This window comes from Thamnophis elegans, chromosome 2 (genome assembly GCF_009769535.1).
Source record: "Thamnophis elegans isolate rThaEle1 chromosome 2, rThaEle1.pri, whole genome shotgun sequence".
NCBI classification, from domain to species: Eukaryota; Metazoa; Chordata; class Lepidosauria; order Squamata; family Colubridae; genus Thamnophis; species Thamnophis elegans.
Window position 1 is genome coordinate 12,568,383 of NC_045542.1, and position 24,391 is coordinate 12,592,773.

The 24,391-nt window shown below is 42.1% G+C and overlaps 1 protein-coding gene across 1 annotated transcript in view; it reads left to right on the forward strand.

Moving 5' to 3' along the window:
- Positions 1–23,871, forward strand: part of LOC116504090 — a 40,068-nt gene extending 16,197 nt beyond the window's left edge. The window contains exons 5-21 of the mRNA XM_032210932.1: positions 161–307; positions 3,574–3,657; positions 3,774–3,941; positions 4,666–4,762; positions 4,883–5,106; positions 6,169–6,322; positions 11,918–12,129; positions 13,647–13,764; positions 14,854–15,059; positions 16,427–16,544; positions 18,200–18,369; positions 18,746–18,819; positions 19,729–19,856; positions 20,971–21,160; positions 22,302–22,440; positions 22,846–22,942; positions 23,543–23,871. Of these exons, the coding sequence (XP_032066823.1) occupies positions 161–307; positions 3,574–3,657; positions 3,774–3,941; positions 4,666–4,762; positions 4,883–5,106; positions 6,169–6,322; positions 11,918–12,129; positions 13,647–13,764; positions 14,854–15,059; positions 16,427–16,544; positions 18,200–18,369; positions 18,746–18,819; positions 19,729–19,856; positions 20,971–21,160; positions 22,302–22,440; positions 22,846–22,942; positions 23,543–23,871 (2,655 nt within the window). The remainder of the gene's footprint in view (positions 1–160; positions 308–3,573; positions 3,658–3,773; positions 3,942–4,665; positions 4,763–4,882; positions 5,107–6,168; positions 6,323–11,917; positions 12,130–13,646; positions 13,765–14,853; positions 15,060–16,426; positions 16,545–18,199; positions 18,370–18,745; positions 18,820–19,728; positions 19,857–20,970; positions 21,161–22,301; positions 22,441–22,845; positions 22,943–23,542) is intronic.
- Positions 23,872–24,391: the final 520 nt, after the last annotated feature.

The window sequence follows — 24,391 nt, forward strand, 5'->3', positions numbered from 1 at the left end:
CTGAAGATGTTCTTTTCCTATACTGAACAGTACACCTCACTAGCAATGTTGTACCTTAAGTACTTAAAGCAGCACCACTTAATAGGAGGCGTTTCTATGTGCAGGGCCCAAGACCTTGCTGTTAATTATTGCTTTCTTCTTTCTGCAAATTTTTATTTAGGATGATCAACAGTTCACACTAACCATACAAATTGAGGCAGCAACAAACCCAGAGATGCACAATGCAGCTTTGCTCAATGTCCCTGTGAGTTGCTCATATGGCCCATGGCAGCCGAGGGAAATTGTCTGTGAGACAAACTATATGGAGGTAAGTTTGGAGAGCGGTCAAGCAATCCTCAGCACTGATAGTGCTACACAATCAAAATTGTGATGGTTGTACAATTTTCCTGTAAACATGTTGCCAGGAGCTCTCAGATACATTGTGACTGTGGACAGCTGAACTGCACTTGAATAGCTCTGGTTCTGTGTATGTTACATAGAAGTAATGGAAGTAGAATGCAGTTGGCACTTGAACCTGTATGGGCTCTTAGATTCTCCTTTAAGATTTGTTGTTTTTAGCAACGCCAGGTTAAAGCCTGTAGGCGAATAATTTGAAAAGAGATTAATGCTGGAACTGTATGTTCTCTTTTATGGATACCAATTGCAGAATCTGTAGCCAAGAAGTCCTAATCCTCTGCCAAAGAAAGTCACATTTTGCAAGTATAATTCTGTACTAAGGCTAGATGTTGAATTGTGTCAATTTGGGAGAGGCAACTTTGGGAAGGAGGAGAATGTGAAAATCTTGCCAGTCTCTGCTTTTCAGTCATTCCAACATTTTGACAAGTACTACTGATACTTACAAGTAGGGCTGTATGCTCTTCTGTTCAGTTGCCAGTTGAGACAACACAAACACACCCAGCTTTCCACTACAGGTGGCCCTCGACTTACAACACTTCATTTAGCGACCGAAGTTACAACAGCACTGAAAAAAGTGACAGTTTTTCACACTTATGACCATTGCAGCATTCCCCACCGTCATGTGATCAAAATTCAGTCGTTTGGCAACTGATTTCTATTTATGACAGTTGCAGTGCCTTGGGGTCATGTGATCGCTTTTTGCGACCACTTGACAAGCAAGGTCAATAGGGAAGCCAGATTCACTTAACAATCATGTGACTAGCTTAACAACTGCAGTACTCACTTAACAAAGATCACAAGAAAGATGGTAAGAAAGGTTGTGAAATTGGGCAAAACTCACTTAACAAACTCACTTAACTTAGCAACAAAAAGTTTGGGCTCCATTGTGGTCATAAGCTGAGGGCTACCTGTATAGCCACCTGCTTGGACTCACTAAGATGAGATTGATGAGTAGTTCAACAGGTGATAGACTAAGGCAGTGGCTGGATTTCTGGCATGTGAATAAGAGGCCATCGAATATTTTTGGTATTGGGATAGTCTATTTGAGTGAACATTATTAGCCTGTTGCATGATCATGCCAGTCATTGGATCCAGCTGGATTGGCATCTGAATTTGGTTTCAGGAGCAATGCTGGAAGAAATCTTCTTGCTGCAGAGAGGACCCAACTGTCTAACTTTAGAGCAATGGGTCAGTCCAGTCTAGGGACTTCGGGAAGAATAATGCAGAGCTCTAGCGACTGGGGGAAGAATAATGCAGAGCTCTAGCGACTGGGGGAAGAATAATGCAGAACTGGGCCCATCATTTTCTGCACAAGGCGGTTCCTTTTTTTTTTTTAACATAGTAAGGCTGGTTCAGTTTTCGGATAACCTTGAATGTGCCTGGAGGTTAGTTTGGAATTGAACAATTGAAGTAACACATCTAAAGAGCCATATTAAACCATATAAAGAGCCATATTATATACCACACATAATATTACACCGGTCCAGCATCTGATTTTGTTAATATAAACGATGCTGTGCTTCTGTGGTTAGATGGCTTAGGCATTTGGTATTTGGACAGAGATCTTTTTAACGTTTCTATTTTATTGTGTTTTACTAATCTAGGTGAAATGTTAATATGTTGTAGTCCATGTATGATACACCACAGGCTAAATAAATGAATATACCACACCCATCAGTCTGAGAATTTAAGCAGTAGAACTAGAGACAATGATCTTGCCTCAATTTTCCACTGATCCATGATGGAAAACTCAGCTGAAGTCAGGGCAGCATGCATGCGTTGTTAGAACAGGCTGGCCTCTTTGATAGAGTAGAAGAGAGAACCCTTAATTTATAGCATGGACATAAAATAAGGCTGTCCATCATGCCCTGCTTACAATTTAACACGTCTTTAATGCCTCATCTGCAAAGCATGGTCCAGGAAGCGTGGATCATCAACATCCCAAAGGTATCAACTGGCCTCAGGATTACAAATGGGAGGGAGGTGGCTTCTCGCCAGCCTGAGTGCTCATCTCCCAATTGGATGGTATCGGTGTAGCAACTAACCATTCTGCGGTGCAGGCTTGTCTCAGGACTTTCCCAATGTACTGCAACATATTTGCTTTATATGACCTCCTAAGCTTCTGATAATACAACACATAGTTCTGATTTCGGCAAGGAGTGTTGCCTTAAGCAGGAAGTTGTGGTGAGCTGCCAGTGTGGCTGGTGAACTAAATTAATCCACTTCTAAACTCTAATCTTCCTAGCTCAGTGAATATGCTTGTCGCTCCTGCCTCATTAGAAGGCAGGCTGCAGAAGGTGTTCAACTACCTTAGCCTGGGCAGATAGAACATTTATTATCCATTCTTGGTCCTCCTAATTAAGGAAAGTAACTTCCATTTAATGCATTTATTTTATTTGTCTTGTATGCCGCCCACTCCTGGAGGACTCCGGGTGACTCACAACAGACAAGGGAAGGGGGATAAATAGACAAAGACAACACTTTAAAAAAGACACAACATTCACAATTTCCGTGGGGCTGGATGTTTCACAAGCCCCCCGGCCTGCTGGAGCAGCCAGGACTTGGTGGCTTTGCGGAAGGCCGGGAGGGTAGTAAGGGTCCAGATCTCCACGGGGAGGTCATTCCAGAGGGCTGGAGCTGCAACAGAGAAGGCTCTTCCCCGGGGAGTCGCCAGCCGGCATTGGCTGGCAGATGGAATCCGGAGGAGACCTAACCTGTGAGATCTAATCGGTCTCTGGGAGATAATCGGCAGGAGGCGGTCTCTCAGGTACCCAGGTTTGCACTATGCTGTTTTCCATCACAGATAAAGCCAGAATAGGGAGTCCCCATGATGGTAAAGCTGCAGATCAGAACATGGCCCTTCTTGACCAGCATAAAAAAAAGGAACAGATTGTAGTTATTGAGAAGGTTATAGCTTCATACAGCCCTTTTGTGACTTGTGGACTTCAACTCCCAGGGTTCCTAAGCCAGCCATGCTGGCTCAGGAATTCTAGGAGTTGAAGTCCACAAGTCATAATGGGGCCATAGTTCCCTACCTCTGCCTTAATACTACAAAAACGTCCAGGCTGAATTTAAGAACTGGAAGCAATGGGGTGGAATGATAGACATTTATGCTCTTAAACCTCTTAAATGCCTTGAAGTATCTTCCAACTATACCGTCTCTTGTTTCCCCACCAGGTCTCAGTGAGAAGAAATTTCCCTTCAATCTCAGATGGTTTTCTTCAAGATCAGCCTGAAGACTGGGCATCTGCTTTGTCAGAGGTATTTCTCTGTCTTCTCCCTGATCCAAACAGAGTCCAGGTAGCATAATTTCCACACAGACAGTTCTATAACTCTTAAAATGCTTTGTTTTCTTGCTTTCTGCTTCCACATTTTAGGTCAAAAGTGGGACTTCCTCCATATGGCAAATCATCTTTCACATGGGCTCTGAGAATAGATTGATGCTGGTTGAAGAAGCTCAAGCTGCCGGTTATGGGATTAACATGACAGAGACCAGGATCGTGTTGAGAGCTCCCTACAATGCATCTGAAGCTCAGAAAGTGGAAGTGAGCTCACTTTAATTTTCAGAACATATGCAGGACAAAAGGCAGTGGCCAGAATCCATGCGTTCAGTAATGTTGTTTAGCTAAAATAACCATAGCTTGTGGGAATAGGGGTTCATTTCTTCTTCTTGTGCCATATCTGCCATCGGAAATTGGCAATCCTATTTTTATCAACAGCTGCATAAAAAAAGTGCTACTGAGTTTGTCCAAAACAGTCCCTTAGATTTTGAAGCCATGATGTTCTTCTTCTGCCTGGACCTCGTTTGCCTTCAATTTTTCCCTTGGAGGATTAAGTGAAGTATGCCGTATTTTTCCAGGTGTCGCATCACATGTCCAAAATATTCTAACTTTCGCTTTTTTATAGTGTTGATGATTTCTCTTGGTTTTCCCAGGCAGCTTATCACCTCCTTATTTTTGATTTGGTCAACCCAGCTTATACGTAACGGCCACCCGTGAATCCACATTTCACTTCATGTTCATTTCTACCCTTCTCTATTAGTATGGATAGGCACATGGGATTGGTGCCTTCAGACTAAAGAACTTGGTGACATCCCTGATCCCCTACCCACCCAACTGTCTATGGCCCAGGGATACTTGCTCTTTGAAAAAAAATGTAATGTCATCAAACGTGATTTGTATATAGATATTTTATTCCATGTCCTGAAGATCTGGCAATTTGACACTTGGGCAAAGTTAAAAAATTGGAAACTTCGTGCTCCTATTTCAGATCAGTGGCATCCCTTTTTCTTCTGTGAGATCCAGTACCTACTACAAGCAGCGCTGGAATGTCTTCATAGTCGATGCTGCCGTTGCCTGCCCTATAGGTGGGTAAAAAGAGAATAATGATCTACAGACCATGGATCCCTGACCCAATCTCTGAAGGCTTAGGTTTCCCTCCTTATAGCCTTATACTATTTTTTCTCTTCTACCCTTTTACTCCCTAGATGGTATAACCTACGTCGAAGAAACAATCACTTGGACTATCCCAAAGCAGGTTTCTCCTCTTCTAATTGGAGCTGGTACAATCAGAGAGTTGCACGTAGAGATGGGTGTCGACTTATACAAACTGTCAAGCCAGGATATAAAAAGCCGAGGTTACACGCTGGCCAGTAACAAGGATGCCATTATAGTAAAGATACCCATTGGTGCACTGGGTGGTAGCTACAAGGTAGGCATGGGAAACGTTTTGGATATTAAAAGCTACTCTAGGTGATGGTGCATTACGAAGAGGGGATATGGTATATATACTGATGAGTCAAATGTTCTGATGCGGATTTTTAGACTTTTAGATGAGCCGAGGTGGCGCAGTGGTTAAATGCAGCACTGCAGGCTACTTCAGCTGACTGCAGTTCTGCAGTTTGGCTGTTCAAATCTCACTGGCTCAAGGTTGACTCAGCCTTCCATCCTTCCGAGGTGGGTAAAATGAGGACCCGGATTGTTGTTGGGGGCAATATGCTGATTCTGTAAACCGCTTAGAGAGGGCTGAAAGCCCTATGAAGCGGTATATAAGTCTAACTGCTATTGCTATTGCTATTTTAAGTTTTTCTCTTCATTTGTATCGTGTTAAGCCCATTGTGATACAATATAGCTCACCTATATTGGTGTGGGGAAAACATCTTTTTTTTAAGAGGCTGTGCAAAAATATTTGGGTGCCATATCAGTTCTCTTAACGACCCAAGCTGCTCAACCCTGGTCTAGCATACATGAGGACAGATTCCAGGTGTTCATTTATTTTTCACATTTTTGAATTGCCCATCTCCCTCCGAGAGGGACTGGTGGATTCCCACTGTCACAAGCCCTAGGCAACATGGCCAATGGTGAGAGGTGATGGTGTAGTTTTAACGCCATCTGAAGAGCCTCATTTTGCACATTTTTGATCTCTCAAGATACATTATTTGAAGTGGGAAGAAGAAAGATGAATGGTTGACCACAGTTCAGCTTCTGGTTCTGAATGGTACAGTGCACTGAAATGTCGGACTGATGGCAACAGAGCAAACTGGATTCTAAGGGGGATGCCCATTTTTAATAAATGATTTGTCTTGATAGATGACCACTTAAGCCAGGGGTGTCAAACTGGCGGCCCGCGGGCTGGATGCGCCACACGCAGGCCATGCCCACCCCAGCTCCACAAATGGGAAAAACATCATGAAACGTCACATGACAGCAACGTGATGCATGAGTTTGACACGCATGACTTAAGCAATGATTACCAGTTGTTCTTGTCTTCCAGAGTCACGTGGTTGATGGAAAATTGATGATCACCTACAGAATCAACACCTTTGTGGATCATTTATGGGAAGATGACAAGAGAGGTATTACGAAGCATCTTATACTGAAGAAGATCAGCACACCTTTGCAGCTTGCACCCATCAGGATTACAGACTGTGAGTTGTTGTTTTTTTAATAAGAAATTGATACAGGACAGTAGAAAGATGCGGCGTCTATAGTCTTCTGTAGAAGGTGCGATTTTCTATAAAGCTTTCTAGTGGTGGAATGTTCTCTATTGTCCCCTAGTGGTCGGCAAGCCACCTAGATATGTGGGCACACTTGAGTTTTGCAAGATCTGACTTTTAAAAATGCTTTCCTGGAATAATGATCTCACATTTAGATGGTCATTTAAGCAGGACCAGTTGTCTATCATCTGTTATTATTATTATTATTATTATTATTATTATTATTATTATTATTATTATTATTATTATACAATTGTATCACAGCGGCCAGTTGTTTCGCCGGATTTGGCATTGGTTACTAGTCGGGCCCCACCCAGGGGCCTAGGACGTCGTAACGTATTTTCGTAATATGCGTGCAGATCCAAGCAGTGCGGCTTTTTGCATTTGGCTGATGGTGATTTTGTCAATTTTTAACTGTTTTAAATGTAATTCCAGTGCTTTTGGAATAGCACCCAGTGTGCCAATTACCACTGGAATTACCACTGCTGGTTTGTGCCATAGTCGTTGAATTTCGATTTTTAAGTCCTGGTATCTTGCGATTTTTTCATGTTCCTTTTCGGCGACCCTGCTATCACCTGGTATTGCGATGTCTATGATTGTGACCTTATTTTTCTCAACCAGTGTGATGTCTGGTGTATTATGCGCCAGTATTTTGTCGGTTTGTATACGGAAATCCCACAAGATCTTGACCATCTGATTTTCGGTGACTTTTTCAGGCTGATGTTCCCACCAGTTTGTTGCTGTTTTAATATTATAATTTTTGCACAAATTCCAATGGATCATTTGTGCTACTGAATTGTGCCGCAATTTATAATCAGTCTGCGCGATTTTTTTACAGCAGCTGAGTATGTGATCAACAGTTTCATCAGCTTCTTTGCAAAGTCTGCAATTGGCATCATCAGAGGATTTTTCAATTTTGGCCTTAATGGCATTTGTGCGGATAGCTTGTTCTTGCGCAGCCAGGATTAGTGACTCTGTTTCTTTCTTTAATGTACCTGTTTTTAACCATAACCAAGTTTGTTCACTGTCCACTTTATCTTTTATTTTTTCCAGAAATTGTCCATGCAGTGCTTTGTTCTGCCAACTCTCCATTCTTGATTTTATCACATCTTTTCTGTATTCTTGTTTTGTCTGTTGGGCCTTCAGTAGATTTTTGTTCTTTACTTCGATTAATAGATGTTCTTGGGTGTCTTTTAAATAATCAGCCAGTGCATGTTTTTCTTCTTCAACTGTTTGCTTCACTTGTAATAATCCTCTGCCACCTGATTTTCGGGGCAGATATAGTCTATCAGTATCACCACGTGGATGTAAACTGTAGTGCATTGTCATTAGTTTCCTGGTTTTTCGGTCCAAAAGGTCCAAATCAGCTTGTGTCCAGTTGACTATGCCAGCTGTGTATCTTATAACTGGTATTGCCCAGGTATTTATGGCCTTGATTGTATTTCCACCATTCAATTTAGATTTCAAAATTTTCCTAACTCTGTTGGTGTACTCTCGCCTGACAATAGTTTTTACTTCTCCATGCTTGATGTTATCCAACTGCAGAATGCCTAAGTATTTGTAGGCTTCATTTTCTTTGCATTTAATTAGTTGGCCATTGGGCATTTCAATTCCCTCAGATGCAGTGATTTTGCCCCTTTTTATGGATACAGTGGCGCATTTTTCCATGCCAAACTGCATTGAAATATCGGTGCTGAATACTCGGACTGTATTTGTCAATGATTGGATTTCTATTTCTGACTTTCCATAGAGTTTCAAATCATCCATATATAGTAAATGCGAAATTTTTTCAGCTTTTTTGGCTGTTTGGTAGCCTAATTTCATTTTTTTTAAGATTACTGATAGTGGGATCATTGCAATGATGAAGAGAAGAGGTGAAAGTGAATCACCCTGGAAAATTCCTCGCTTGATATTAACCATTCCGTAGCTCTCATTCCCTACTGCCAACTCAGTTCTCCATTGTTTCATTGCCTTTTCAGTAAAGGATGTAATATTTTTGCTAATGCCAGTTGTTTCTAAGCATTTTATGATCCAACTATGTGGCAGTGAGTCAAATGCCTTTTTGTAATCAATCCAGACCATATTCAAGTTCGTTTTTCTGTTCTTACAATTTTCTAATATCATTTTATCAATTAGAAGCTGATCTTTTGTGCCCCTGCTCCTTCTTTTGTTGCCTTTTTGCTCTACTGGCAAGATGTTGTTTGTTTCCAAATAATCCATCATGTTATCTGCAATAATGCCTGTGAGTAATTTGAAGGTTGTTGGTAAGCATGTTATTGGTCTATAGTTTTCAGGTGTTGTTCCTTTAGTTGGATCTTTCTGAATCAAGTATGTTTTTCCAGTTGTCAACCATTCATCAATTTGGCCCTTTTGTAAAATTTCATTCAGTTGCCTGGCCAATATTGCATGTAAACTGGTCAGATATTTGAGCCAGAAACCATGTAATTGGTCCTTTCCAGGTGATGTCCAATTCTTTACCTTTTTAACTCGATTTTTGATCATCTCAGTTGTTATTTCTAATACTTGCATTTGTTTGTTGCCAATGCTTTTCTCAAAGTCATGTATCCACTTTGCTTCCTTGTTGTAGTCCTTTGCATTTTCCCACAATTCTTTCCAGAATTCAACTGTGGCCTGCTTTTCTGGTTTTTCACTTTTGGTGTCACCATTCACATTAAGACTTTGATAAAAACGCCGTTGGTCTGATCGAAATTGCTGATTTTGTTTATATTGGATGATTCATGCCTCATATCTTTCAATTTTTCTAGCTGTTGCTGTTATCTGCTGTTTTACAATCTCTACAGCTTCATTGATGTTTCTTGTATCCAATCTATATCTTCTGATTAGCCGATCTATGATTTTGTTGTTTTTAAGCCGTTGTTCATGCATGTTCTTTAAGTTACTAGCATCTGCCCTTAATTTTTTGATTTTTTGTTCTAGACGGATTTTCCACTTTGGCTTTGATGCTTTTTCTGTTGTGTGACTAGGTACTTTAATTTTAATGCCTAGTTCATTAGTGACTATTACAGCTGCGCTGTACATTAACTGGTTTGTTTCCAAGATGGATCCCGGTTCAATTATTATTATTATTATTATTATTATTATTATTATTATTATTATTAATTTGTCTTGTATGCCACCCACTCCCGGAGGACTCCGGGCGGCTCACAAAAGACAAGGGAAAGGGGGGAACAAGACAAAGACAACATATTAAAAACAAAACCAACATTCACAATTTCTGTGGAGGTAGATGCTTCTCAGCTCCCCCCAGCCTGCTGGAACAGCCAGGACTTGGTGGCTTTGCGGAAGGCCGGGAGGGTAGTAAGGATCCGGATCTCAACAGGGAGCTCGTTCCAGAGGGCCGGAGCTGCAACAGAGACGGCTCTCCCCCGGGGAGTCACCAGCCGACATTGGCTGGCAGATGGAATCCGGACGAGACCCAACCTGTGCGATCTAATTGGTCTAAGGGAGGTAATCGGCAGGAGGCGGTCTCTCAGGTACCCAGGTCCGATGCCATGTAGGGCTTTATAGGTAGCGACCAGCACCTTGAAGCGGATTCGGAGACTAATAGGTAGCCAGTGCAGCTCGCGGAGGATAGGTGTAACGTGGGTGTACCTTGGTGCACCCACAATCGCTCGCGCGGTTGCATTCTGGACTAATTGGAGTCTTCGAACACTCTTCAAGGGCAGCCCCACGTATTGTTTCACCTCCACACTTTTTAGTTTACCACAAGCAGGTTACCCAGAGGGATAAGTTCAGAGAATATAAAGGTTGTTGTAAAAATATCTCTGAAGAAGGCAGTGGCAAACAACTTTTTAATGGAGCCTTGCCAAGAAAACTGCATGGGTGTGTCCATGAAGTCATCGGGAGTTGCTTGAAGGGGATTTTGTATTACTGCAGAGCACAGCTCTAGGCAACCACACCCACCATCTTCATTTCCTTAAGTGCTGGAGCTCAGTTAGACTTAAAAAAAAACATGTCGTGACATGTTGCTGCCATCTTTATCCCTCAATAATAAGGGATAGAGAAACGCGAGAGAAAACAAAGGTCTTTTGATTAACTTATAAAGTGTGGGTCAGAAGACCACAAAGAGGTGGCTCTGGAGTTCTTAACAGACAGAAAGCAATCGGGTTTTCTTAGAGGGAGTGGTGGAAACCAGGACATCTTGTCCAGGGTCCCCCTACAAACCTGGCTGAACCATTTTTTTTTAATTGAAAATTTTGAAAAAAAAACCCTTACAAATATTTACCTCCCTCCCCCCCAACCCCCCCCTCCCCGGCTTCCCAGAACCAATACAAGGTATAAATCTTTAACAAAGCTATTCTAAGATAAACTTAAAAAAAAGTTAGTATCATCTTTCATTTGAGCTTTAACTCCTCTTTGCTAGGCTAACTCTAAACAGATTATATCATTCCTTGTTTCTTCAGTCATAAACTATCTGGAATTTCTTAGTCCCATATTTATTTTGAGTATAGTCAATCCATCTTCTCCACTCCAGTTTATATCTCTCCTTTGAGTGATCCTTGAGATATGCTGATATTTTAGCCATCTCTGCTAGGTTTGTTACTTTCAATGTCCATTCTAGAATAGTAGGCAAATCTTCCTTCTTCCAGTATTGCGCCACCAACAGTTGGCTAAACCATTCTTGATGTGTTGTGTGCATATAGAGAGAGAGGAATGTGCAGGTGTGTGTGTGTGTAGAGAGAGAGGGGGGGAAATCTGAACTCAAAAAGTCAGCTTCACTGAGGCTTAACGTACAGTATCTATTTGCAGCCTTTTGCAGGGGTGGCAACAGATGGCAAAGGAAGAGAAAATGCACCACTTTTGACAGTAAGGGTTGACCTGACACCCAGAAAATGGGCATTGGGTAGCGGCCTGTAAATTGTCCATTCCTGATGTACACTACCTCCTCCTTATCACCCTAGCTTTTTTTAAAAAACAACACTCAACAGAAACATAACAAATGGCTGCCTCTGGACAAGAGACATCAACCTTTGATGATCTTTCCAGTGGATACCAACCCTATTTTCTGCCCATTACTGATAAGGACCACACTGGCTGATGATGCTTTGCTTTGCCATCATGCCAACTTTCCAACTGATTTATTTAACAGTTCATCCAATGCCATCCACATTAAATAGGGTAAGAGCAGTGGCAGATTAAGGCTCACTGGTGCCCTAAGCACTGATAAATCTTGGTGCCCCCCTCCTTTATACATACTGTACAAATATTCATTGGGTTTTTTCTTTCTTTCTCAACTTCGTGGTGCCCCCTTTGGGGGCCGGATGCCCTAAGCACCTGCTTAGTCTGCTTAATGGTCACTACACTAGGTAGAAAAGTCTGGTGAACATCAAGAGGTATCTCCCTGTGTACACTGGTGCCTGTGGGCATCATATTGGCTATTCAAGTCTTAGAATCAGCCAAAGGGGAGGGGATGGTGTCATTCACAAAGCAGTTGGAGGAAAAGATGAGAGAGAACGTCAAGCTCAAAGCAGACTTTTCCTTCAAATGGTTTTCTTCCCCCTGCAGATACAAAGATTAATCGCAAGCTCTTCAATGCAACGGTTGGCTCCTTCTTGCCAGATGTAAACCTGGTTCGTGTGACTGTGGGTCATTCGGGGCCCTTGCCGTTGCCTGAGGCTGAGAAATGGGGCTGTAAGATCATTGAAATCAAACACCCCGACGGCAGCAAAGATTACCTTGTGCAGATCTCATTTGATAGCCCTGGAGTTGAGAAGGAGGTATGAACAGATATCAATGTAGGTCTTGCAGGTGTCACTGTGGGATGTCTTATCATTAGTAGCAAAAGACCACTGGCAACAGAACTGCTGATGTTCCTTTTAACCCCAATATAATAATTCAACCAAAAATGATCTCCATTTTTGTAACTCCATGAAATGACATTCTTTGTTGAGTACCAATACATATTTGGGCGATCCATTCCTGAGAATTCCTGGGAATTTCTAACCTGGGGATGGATTATCCTCCCTTAGTTTTCAGAATAATTTTAGGCCTTGTGAATGTCTTTCCCTTCCCTCCCCAGCGCAAAATGGAACATGGTTGGTCAAAGGCTGGGTAAAAGTAGGTGTTAGATAATTGTATTTGCAGAGGAATACTTGGTGAGGTAGGATTAAAATGCATGGACATATTTTATTAAATTGTATAAAAGAGGGAGCCAAGATTCAAGCTGTAGGGCAGGGCACGGGTGGGTTGCTGCCGGTTTTATTACAACCCGCGTGTGCACTTTTCAATGTAAATTGCATGCGCAGAACAATTTATAGTGAACTGCGCATGCACAGTCACTAAAATCCAAAATGGCGGTGGTCCGGCGGTGGTGAGGGAACTGGTTCAGGGACTTGCAGGTCTGGGTTGCTGCCCGTTCTGCGACCCAGGCCTGAATTCCACTACTGGCTTGGCCGAACCAGGCCAAACTAGGAGCACCCACATCTGGGGCAGGGATGTCAAACGTGATTTCATTGAGGGCTGCATCAGGGTTGGGTTTGACCTCAGGGAGCCAGGGAGGTGGCCGGGGTGGGTGTGGCCAGCTTGATGCCACTCATATTGGGGGCGCCTGTGGAAACACAAGTGCTGTGCCAACAAAAACAGGCTCCCGAGCTCTGTTTTCATCTGTGATGGCCTCCTGCAACCCTCTGCCTCTGCACACAGCCCTCCCGAGCTCCGTTTTCACTGGCAGAGGCACTCTGGGCCAGTCCTTCGCTGTTTCTAGGATGGCCGCGTGAGCCAGATCTATGCATCCTGCAGGCTGGATTCGTCCCCGCAGGCCTTGAGTTTGACACCTCTGCTGTAGGGTATCTGTGGTAAGAGGTATGACAGTGTTTCAATGTGCTACACATGTAAACAAGTTTTGCAATTTAACTTTTGGAAGATGGAGTCAAAATCAGTCTTCCATGACCTTGGTTTTCTCCAAATTCGTGGTCCTCAGCTCCCAGAATTCATAACGATGGTCATGTTGGCTAGGAAATTGAAATAAACCAAGTCCTGATATCTAGAGGTTGCTTGGCTGGATAAGGCTGCTCTAAAGAGTTCGCAACCATCTGAGTCAGTCCATTTATCCATGTAAATTGTTAGATATTGTGTAGATTTTAATGTAGAGTTGCAGAAAGGGACGTATTTTGTAATCCATAAATTTCATCCATCTAAATAGATTGCATGTAACCAATGCTAAGCTCACTTAGTTAATAGTTACACTGTTAGTGATAATGTAGAAATTAATGCTTTCCGTTTTAACTTTTCCCAGTATGTGCCAGAACATTTTCGAAATTATACTACCAACCCCGTATTGCAATTCGTTGTGATTCCTCAGGGAGAATTTTTTGAAGTCCCAGTCCCTCTGTTTGCCTTAGTGAGGGATGCAGGTGAGTTGATTGGAGCTAATATTTTCTGCCTCTTTCCATTATGGATATAATGGAATAATAATATGGTTAGAACCTGGAAGATAGATCCTTGGATAGTAGTATACATTACCACTGCAACTTAGAAGGTAAGCTAGTGAATTGAAAATAAGGTCTGGATATCTGAAATGGTCTAGGGCAGTGTTTCTCAACCTTGGCAACTTGAAGATGTCTGGACTTCAACTGCCAGAATTCCCCAGCCAGCAAATGCTGGCTGGGGAATTCTGGGAGTTGAAGTCCAGACATCTTCAAGTTGACAAGGTTGAGAAACACTGGTCTAGGGTCTCCTGCTTAAGCAGGGGGTTGGACTAGAAGACCTCCAAGGTCCCTTCCAACTCTATTATTCTATGCACTAAATGTTTCGGGTCTCCTGCTTGAGCAGAAGATTGGACTAGGAGACTTCCAAGGTCCCTTCCAACTTTATTATTGTATATTCTATTGACCCAGAAGATGTTACTCTAATGTTGTTACAAACAATTATAGCCTTTCATTGATATCTTAATACTTTTTTTAATAAGACAGTTAAACAGTAGCACTATGATGTAGCTAGACATTTGTATAATGAACTAGCTGATAACCTGGCATTGTCCAGGTATTTATTTATAGGGGGAAATGTCCGGACCAAATGTAATTTCTAATGTTGGATTTTCCCCCTTACCAGAGGGAGCCTCCTTGTGGAGTACTGTGAAATTACCATTACCATGGCAACTCTACTGCGTTTTACAGTAGAAGCCACTTTAAGGCACAACAGGCTGTATCTTAACAGAACACACCACCCTGAAGGATTTTAGAGGTGGCTTACTCCCACAATATTATTTTTTCCAGAGAGTAAGTCATCTGTGTACCAAGTTTGGTTGAAATTGCTCAAGCCGTTCCAGAGTTGTGCTGGAACATACACACCTACACACACACAGCCATATATAATCAAGTAGTTGCTCATGCCATTCTGTGAAACTAAGCTGTCAGAAATGTGAATGGGAAATGCTTGGGGATTGGTGCAGTGAGTGGGAAAGTAAAAGGACAGGCACCCATCTTGTTTCCTCTTCTCTCCAGTGCTGCCTCGCGCAGAAGGATTCTGTGATAACGAAGCCCTCTATTTAGTGGTGAAAGCTGGCAATGTGGATCAGAATTGGTTGCCCTTTGTGGGAAACACACGTCTCACCCAAGAGACTGCACAGACCCTTGAGTATGGATTGCAGGTCAATCAAACTCACCTGGTCCTGAGAGTGCCGAAGCTCGCCACTCACGTGTTTCTGGAGGTATGACAAACCTTGGTCTGGGCAGCCCTTCTATTGAAGAATGTAAAGGGGTGCCCTTCAGGATGGAGTGGGAACCATGGGTAACTATTGTGAACAAGCCTCCCAGGGTCTGCAGGCACAGGTATGCATTGGACTCCCCCTTGCTGCCTTCAGCTCCAACAATCTAGATCAGGGGTCTCCAACCTTGGCCACTTTAAGCTTTCTGGCTGGGGAATTCTGGGAGTTGAAGTCTGCCAGGCTTAAAGTGGCCAAGGTTGGAAACCCCTGACCTAGGTGACAAACATCTGGATGGCACTAAAAGGTAGCAAAGAGTGAGTTTGCAATGTCTCTGCACTGCTATCTTGTGATCATCTGGATGTCTCCAGCCCAAGCATGAGCCATGATGGAAGACTAGCCCAGAATAAAACAGAAGAGTGAGCAAGTGAAGAATCACCCACTTTCTCCTGTGGCTGCTATTACCTTTTCTCCTGATGTTCCTCATGTTGCCTCATTAGTAACAACACGATACTGTTGGCAGCTAACCTTGGAAATTGTTCATGGTTTCCTCACAATCAGTGCTGCTCACTCACTTCCTTCGTCTCCCTCCTCCTACCTCTCTGTGAAAGAACGCAAGGAGAGAAAATGGCCACACCATATCTGGACTGTAAAAAGTCCAGGGAACCACTGAATGGCAGGAAATGGGGGGATTCTTTGTTGTATCTTGCTTTGGGGGTAGAAAACATTACTTATACTTCTAGGAAGTTCCTGCTTCCTAGAAACAAACCTGTAGTCGACTTCCTTTACTTCTGGGAGTAAGCAACCTGCTTGTTTATTATAAGCCAGTATCAAAACCCTCTTTGGTTTAGTAGCAGGTTCTTGTTCCTTCTCTTCCACCATCTAGATGTGTTACTGTAATCTTCACGCTATTTCCAAAGAGGCCATTTCTTTTTCTGTATTAATGAATGGAGAAAATAATCTTCCTGGGAGCCATCTCGGGCAAAGGTACATAAATTGCTGCAGTTAGGAGCTGCATTTGAACTTTGAACAGCCGAGGTGGCGCAGTGGTTAGAGTGCAGTACTGCAGGCTACTTCAGCTAACTGCTAGCTGCAGTTCGGCAGTTCAAATCTCACCGGCTCAAGGTTGACTCAGCTTTCCATCCTTCTGAGGTGGGTAAAATGAGGATCCAGATTGTTGGGAGCAATAGGCTAACTCAGTCAACCGCTTAGAGAGGGATGTAAAAGCACTATGAAGCGGTATATAAGTCTAAGTGCTATTGCTAGTGCTAGCCAGCCAGGAGAAAACCTAAATAAAATACCCTGAAAACCTAACATTAAATTGTACTTTGTGATATGATGCTTAATCATTTCCTACTCTCTTTGTGTCCTAGGAAATAAACTCCTTTGGGGTTGTGACCACCTTCCAGTTGCAATTTAAGGACCATCTCAGTCAAACAGAAATGATTGAATTTACCATTTCCTGCACCTTCTCTCCAAAAGATCTAATTGGTAAATGATATTCCTGTCTCAATGTCTGAAGGATGTTGATTCTGATATCCTTCCAGATACATTAAATGCAGAAATAACCAGATTTCAAGATATCACTTTCAATCTATTTAATCTAGATTAATAAATTCAATATAAAGGCACTCATATATCATTCATGTTATTTTGTACACTACTATATTTTATATATTTTAAAGATTAAGGTGGGTTGGAACTGAAGATAAGTTTTGGAATCACCATTGTATTACTGATATTTCATTAGCAACACAGTTTTTCCCTATCTGAGTTACTCCTTTCCACTTTATGGTTTATGGGAAAATACTGGCATGAATTTGACTTTCATGCCAGTATTTTCATCCCCATTAGTGACCTGTATCCTGCCTTTCATCTCTATTTTAAGTCTCTGCCACCACCCAGCTGCTTTCCAAAGCATCTTTCCTTCCTTAGATTTTTATCCACCTTTATGACTTTATAAGTAACTCAAGGCCACAAATATACTCCTATTTTCCCCAGAACAAAAACCCTACGAGGTAGGTTGGGCTGAGAGACAATGACTGGCACAAAGTCATCCAGTCAGCTTTCATGCCTAACTCACAATCACTTGATTTCTAAGGCTAGCACCTTACATCAAACTGATCCTTCCTTCCTTCCTTCCTTCCTTCCTGCCTGCCTGCCTGCCTGCCTGCCTATTACAGATAAAACTAAAAATACATTTAAAACAGGGGTCACAAGTGACAGTGACCACCATGGGAGAATAAGGGGGAAATATTAACTTACTGCTGATAAGAGCTAAGGACAGGAATACTTTCTCACTCATGCACTGGGGGAGAACTGTTACTATTGAATGATTATGCCCAGCAGATATTTAGATGGGGATACAATCTCAGTTATATTCTATAATCTTCCAAAGCATCTTCATCTTTTTAACAAAAGGATCAATAAGTTAATGCAGCTTCCATAAAGGGCTGCAGTGCACTCCATTCTTGTTAATCAACTTCACCCTTGTAATTCTCTCTCTCTCTCTCTCCCTCTCTCCCTCTCTCTCTCTCTCTCTCTCTCTCTCTCTCTCTCTCTCTCTCTCTCTCTCTCTCTCTCTCTCTCTCTCTCTCTCTCTCTCTCTCTCTCTCTGATGTGGGCTATGCAGAAATTATAGGGCAAGTGGTTTTAGTAGGTCTGCTTCCCTGCTCTTCAATGTGTAGCCTTGATATTTTTTTCATGCTCTCTCGTTGCTTTTTTTAAAAAGGCATTGACCTCTTTTATGAATGATGGGAGATTCATAAATAAATGAGGGAGAGAGAAAATGGTAAAAATGATGCCCATTACTGATGTTACATGGTGACATGTGCTGTAAATTGTTATCATCAACAATCAAAATGTGAAAATCATATTTCTTTCGGAATGGAAGGCTGGTATGAAGGTATTAGAGCGAATGGGTACCCAAGAGTGCCAGTTAACATGGAATGACAGCTGCAATGTTTGCTTGCAGCTGGTTGTGAAAAACTATGATTGGCACCAAGAGCTGATTGTCTGGAGGCATCTATGGTGGCATCAATGATGCGGCTCTACTCGAGGCGAGGGATGAGAATTGGGGTACTGGGGTTGTCAAGGAAGGAATCCTTCTCTCCTGAACTTCCTGGAATAAACTCTGTCTCTTGCAGACTGCCAGCCTAATGGCACAATTGTAGTCTCGGCTCGGACGTTGGTTGGCATGCCAGACTTGGACCTCTCCAATTTAGTGCTGAGAGACAAACGCTGTAAACCAGCTTCTGTGACAAAGGCAGGAGCAGTTTTCCTCTTCAGTGTAAACTCTTGTGGCACAACTCGCAAGGTGAGAGATTACTGGGGGAAGGTTTCCCCCTCTTCAAGAAGGTCTGGAAAAGATGTTGCCAAGTAGAATAGGATATAACCACTGACCAGTCCGTCTACACTCTGGCTGGGTTGGGTTGATTTTTCCCAATGGGAAAGCCAGGTTGGGAATACAGGTTTATATCCATCCAATAGGACATGCATCAACATTTGTGCTCGTAATACAGCTTCATAAGTGACAACTAGAGGAAATGCTTATTTTTACTATGGTACTGGATCTTTCCTATTTCACGTGGGGTGATAAAGGGGACAAGAGAAAAGTCCAACATGGGCCTTTGACCAACCAGGGCAGAGATCCAATTTCTACTTGGAATGCTTCATTCCATTCTTCTTTACAGTTTGAAAACACCATCATGACTTATGAAAATGAGGTCCTGTATTTCCTCCCAGGCCAAGCAACACCTGTTTACCAGTGAGTATTTGTGACTTAAGAACTGAAGCCAACTTGACCCTGCCTTGTATGGTTTCCAAACATGCTGTCATGGCAGTTCTCAGAATTCCCATTTTGGGGAGAATTTGAGTTAAAGAACTGTTATAAGGAGGGATCCTTTGCTTCAGGAAGAATTGCTTTGGCACCCACTATTCTAAAATATCAAGAGATAAAAAGTGGGTACAATAGTATAGGGTGATTTGGAACCCATCTGGGGAGACTCTGCAGCAGGGGTGGGTTCCTGCCAGTTCTAACCTCTTCTATAGAAGAGGTTCCACAAATCTACAGTGCCGTTTAGAACCAGCTCCATCCCCCCCCCGCATCCACACACATCATCAAGATGGAGAGCGAGAGGAGGAATTCTGGGAATTGAAGTCCACAAGTCTTAAAGCTGTCAAGTTTGAACACCCCTGGGGTTTTTTTTTCCTAAAGGGTTAGGGGTGCAAGAGTCTGGTAACTTGACAGCTTTAAGACTTGCGTGCTTCAAATGCCAGAGTTTCTGAGCCAACATTTTGGTTGCTAAGCAAGAGCGTTCTTAAGTGAGTTTCACCACATTTTACAAGTTGGCCACTCCCACTCAGTCACATGGCCGGCAAGCCACTCCCACCTGGTCACATGGCCAGCAAGCCACTCCTACCCAGTCACATGGCTGGCAAGCCACTCCCACAAAGCTGGCCATACCCACAGAAGAGGTTCTAAAAATTTTTGAAACCCACCACTGCTCTGCAGACATGGGTCTCCAACATAGCCAACTAAAGCTGCCCTGGATTTCCGATGTGCATCAACTTCTTCCCCAAAATGTGAAAAGAGCGAAGCTAAAATTTTGGAGCTCTTGGTGAGCTTGGGTGAATTAACGAAGGCTCTTTTGTTGGCAAACTTTATCTTTCCAAGGTTGAAATGTGCTTGCCAGTACTTCATTGGAAATACGCTGCTGTTCCAGTACAGCCCTGCACAACCACCATCGCCAACCATACTGCCTGGGACTGGGCAACTGGAACTTGCCCTTAAACTTGCCAGAGGTAATTTCAAAGCAGAGGGGTCACCTATAGCAGATCTAAGACCATAATCAATAAAATTATGGCACTGTATTTTGTCGTATCGGCCACCAGCATGAGAAATGGTTTCTAACTTGAATTTTGCACTAATTTGAAGGCAGGGATTGTCTTGAAGTTTTCTTGCTGGATGGAGAGGAAGAATGCAAAAGTACAAGCAACAGTTGCTTGTACTTTTAAACAAACATTTGTATTTACCTTTTTTTTAAAATCCAACTTTAAAAAGAATGGAATATCTCGCCAAAGCTATTTTTAAATATTGTAAGCTTTATTTATAATAAACTGGGTCCTAGAAGATTTCCAGCTTAATGTGGGATTCATCTTTGATGAGTCTCAAGTATCTAAGTGAGCACTCATGAATTTCCACTGCTCTCTCAGCTTCACTGGGGATTTTTATATTGTTAGGAAATTGCGAACTTGAGTCCTGAAACTTGGGCTGTTTAGACTTGAATCAACTTTGTGTGTCACGTTTATCAGTTGAAGGGAGCATACCAGGTCATCCAGCAAAACGGTTCAGTTTTATTGTTTCGTTTGTCTGTTCCTCCTCCCAATCTAAGCATGTGGCAGCAGCCAAGAACATCTCTTGGCTGTATTTTGGGTTAACAATAAACAATTAGTTTTGATCTAATTGGCATAGCTGGCATAGCATGAGTTTTAGATCTTTCAGTCCTATCACAAAATCTTTAATTGGGGACAGAGCGAGCAGTCTTGTAACACACATTTTTTCAGTTGCTACTGTTTAATTACCTTAATAGACTTTTAGCAATTTTTATAACATTCTTTCTTGAATTCAACTTATAGAAGTTGAATCAATTATAAAATCATTCCGATCCCGGTTTTCTCACTAATGATAGCAATAGATTTGACTCTAGAGATTCTTTTGCCTCCACTCCAGTTCTCTGATCTGGGCTTAAAATGTCAGTTGCATTGTGCTAATACAGTCCTTGGGCTAATAAGCAGATCAGAGTAGAATACATAATCCTAGTTTAGGCTGGGGATGAAGACTGATTCTTAAATTGAAGAAATTAGTTTTGAATACTGGGGTCCTAATAATTGTTTTGCCCATCTGATTTTTCTGCAGACCAGACCTACAGAGATTTCTACCAACCCACCGAGTATCCAGTAAGCCGTTATTTGCGAGAGCCTCTCTACTTTCAGGTCGAACTTCTTCACAGCCAAGATCCACAACTGGAGTTGTTTCTGGAGAACTGCTGGGCTACTGCAAAATCTGACAGGAACAGTTTTCCACAGTGGCACATAGTGGTTGACAGGTACCAGTTTCAAATGTGGGCTGGAGGTCTTTTGCCACTTACATGAACATTTGAACATTGTGAGTGGAGTTGTTGCAGAAGGCAGTTTGACAAGGCCTGCATAGAAAGCAGCATAGGTTATGTTAGGGCAGTGATGGCGAATCTTTTTGTAAAGATTTGTAAATTTTGTGTGCCAAAATGGTGTGCATGTGTGCTATCACGCGCATGTGCCCACACCCACAATTCAATGTGTCCTGCCCACCTGCGCATGCCCACACGACACCCCCCTCCTGTGTGTGGGGGAGTTTTTTCAACCTCCCCGGGCTCTGGAGACTTTCCTGAAGCCTGGGGAAGGCAAAAATGGCCTCCCCCGGCCTCCCTGGAGGCCCCCCAGAAGCCGGAAACGGATCATTTCTGAACTTCTGGTTGGCCCATTGGGCCCATTTTTCTCCCTTTTCTCGAAAATGGCTTTCCCCTAGCCCTCTGGAGGGCTGAAAATCAGCTGGTCTGCGTGTATGCATGCCAGAGTTGACGGCTGATGGCGCTCCAGAGCTGACGGCTCAGAGCTGACGCATACCACAGATTTGCCATCACGGTGCTAGGGAGTGAAAGACCTGTAAAAACTTTCCAAGTCAAAACAAAATATAACACTTTGTACCATCTGCAGTATTTTATGTTCAATAATTCAGTCACCTAAAAACTGAAAGATACATTGGCAATTCTTGCCATAAGCTCAAAACTCAAGATAGAGCTTGATGGTGTATCTTCTAGAGCTTTAATACTATATCATCCAGCATGAGTTCTCTACCTCATCAGTCAGATGCAAAGGTTTCTTTATGGTTGAAGTTGTACTGATAGAAGTTGCACTAATATTGGACTCCATGGCATAATCTAAAGTGGTCTTTCTGGTCTTTAATTTGGCACAGGCTGGATCTTATAGCTATAGTTTTGTTGAGAAGCAATACATGAGTTATGTATTTTATTTTATTTCTATTTAATAATTCTTAACTATCTGTCTCCCTGAGAGAGGGATTCATTCTCTCTCTCTCCCCATCTCCCTGAGAGAGGAATTCTGTTTGTGTGTATATGTGTGTATACATGCATATATTCAGATATACGTGTAGATATATATAAAATGATTCTTTTTAATCTTATACGCTAGTTGTGAGAATACAGCAGATTCACATCAGACCATTTTCCATGAGGTCCCTAACACTTCTGTCCCATTCCCTACACACCTGAAGAGGTTTGAAGTGAAAATGTTTACATTTGTGGTGAATAATCAAGCTGTTCAAGGACAGGTAAGGGTTGCTTTTATGAGTTATTTGGGTAATTTTTGACGTGACATTTCATGATCTTACAAATTTGATAAGCTGATCCTACTGATGGTATATCAGGGTAGTTGACAGTTCCATTGATAAGATTCTCCTCCAGCATTCTGCTCTAATAGCATTATTGTCTTTACTTCCCTACCAAAGATGTTGTATGACAATAATAGTTTTTCTAAGCTATGAACTTTTACAAGCATATTGCTGCAATATTGTGTTAAAGCCAGAGTACTTCAGTTTTATTTTAAAACCAGTCAAATTCCGTTCTTCCTAAGGAGACAAGAAGTATTTTCTATATTTTCTGTAGTTTGCCATGTTCTTTAGTAACATGCTCTCAAACTATTTTGTGATGCCTGGTGATTTTTGTCTCTTGTTCAGGTCTACTTCCACTGTAACGCAGTAATCTGTGATTCCACCCAGCCATCTTCTGATGCCCTTTGCATCAGGCTCTGCATTCCCAGAAAGCAAAGAACAGGTAAGGGATTAGAATACAAATGACTTGTATGGGTTAATATTTATCTTTCAGGTCTGCCAGCATCTGCTCTGTTTTGGGTGCAGACAAAGAGCTAAGATAAGTAGACATGGTATAATCTCCATAAATGTTATGTTAAAATCCCTTGGTCTCAACCATGTATCATAACTACACTTTGAAGGTTAAGGATGTATCTTTATGGCATCGCTTGTCCTGTCCTGTCCTGAAGCAGTTTAAATTCACCTTCAACTGCTCCATTTAAAAATAGCATTTCCCCCTTTGTTCTGACATAAGTTCTACTCTGTGATAACTTATTGACAAGGCAGTCCAGAGCTGGGGTTTGCATAGTTTTTATTGGCTATTGTATGCTGGTGCAAGCATAACACCTGTCCTCTGGGGCCATTTTGGTTTGGACCACTGTAGCAACTAGATTCTGCAAAGAAATCTGCCCACATAATGCCTGATGTTTTCTGAAGTGCTTATTGGGTGTCCTAGTTGTTTAAAAATAATATTTGGTGAAGAGTGGTAGTTCTCAGAGGTTTATGCACATAAGAGGGGGGAGAAGGAGAAAGTGATGGCCTTGGTCATCTTATTCTTCCCCAGACCTCTCCATTATTCAGGGCTATTACAAGTCCTCCAGCTGTGAAATTAGACAAGAGTATAAAGCTGACCAGGATTTGAAAATTGATTTTAAAAAAACTGGCGAAAATCCTTTGATTCAGTTTCAGTGGCTTCTTTGGCACTTCCACCCATTTTGTGTGTATCCCCATCAGTTCTACCTGTTGATCCTCAGTTATACATTGGACAAGCACAAAATCAATCTCTTATCAGCCAAAACTGAGGCTGTGTCAGTGTATAAGAACTGGAATAGTCATAACAAGAAGTCAGCCAATGGGAACTATTTGATGACTGAGACACAGGGTTTGTTGTGAGCCATGAGATAGTTTGGAGCCAGGGTGTGGTTTAGTTTAACTGTTCCGTGTATGTAAGAGTTCGTTTGTCTTTGCTTGAGTGTTCTGCCTCCTTGCTTCTAGTTCTAGTCCTTGTTACTTCTCTCTACCTTGTTACAAGAGCTGCATGGGTATTGTATATATGCATCATGTTTTATATTATTGTATATTAAGAAGTTTCTTCTATTAATGAATCCCGCTGAATTATTTACTTGTGTGCTGACTGGATAGCTACAGACTCTGACAAGCTGTTTGCTCTAGATGAGGGATATTTTTTTTTGTAAACACAAGTGCTACTCCAGAATCAAGGTATTCCAAATTGATGCTATTTCAGAATAGCACTAAACTCATGTGAAATGGAGCTATTAAATGAACAAACCTTCATGAAAGACATGCACAAAACCAGTGGGTTTTTGTTTCTTGTTTTGGCAAATGACCTAAACCCACCACTTCAGCCATCTGTCAAAACTCCCTTCCTTCCCACCCCCATCCCAAGTTTAGG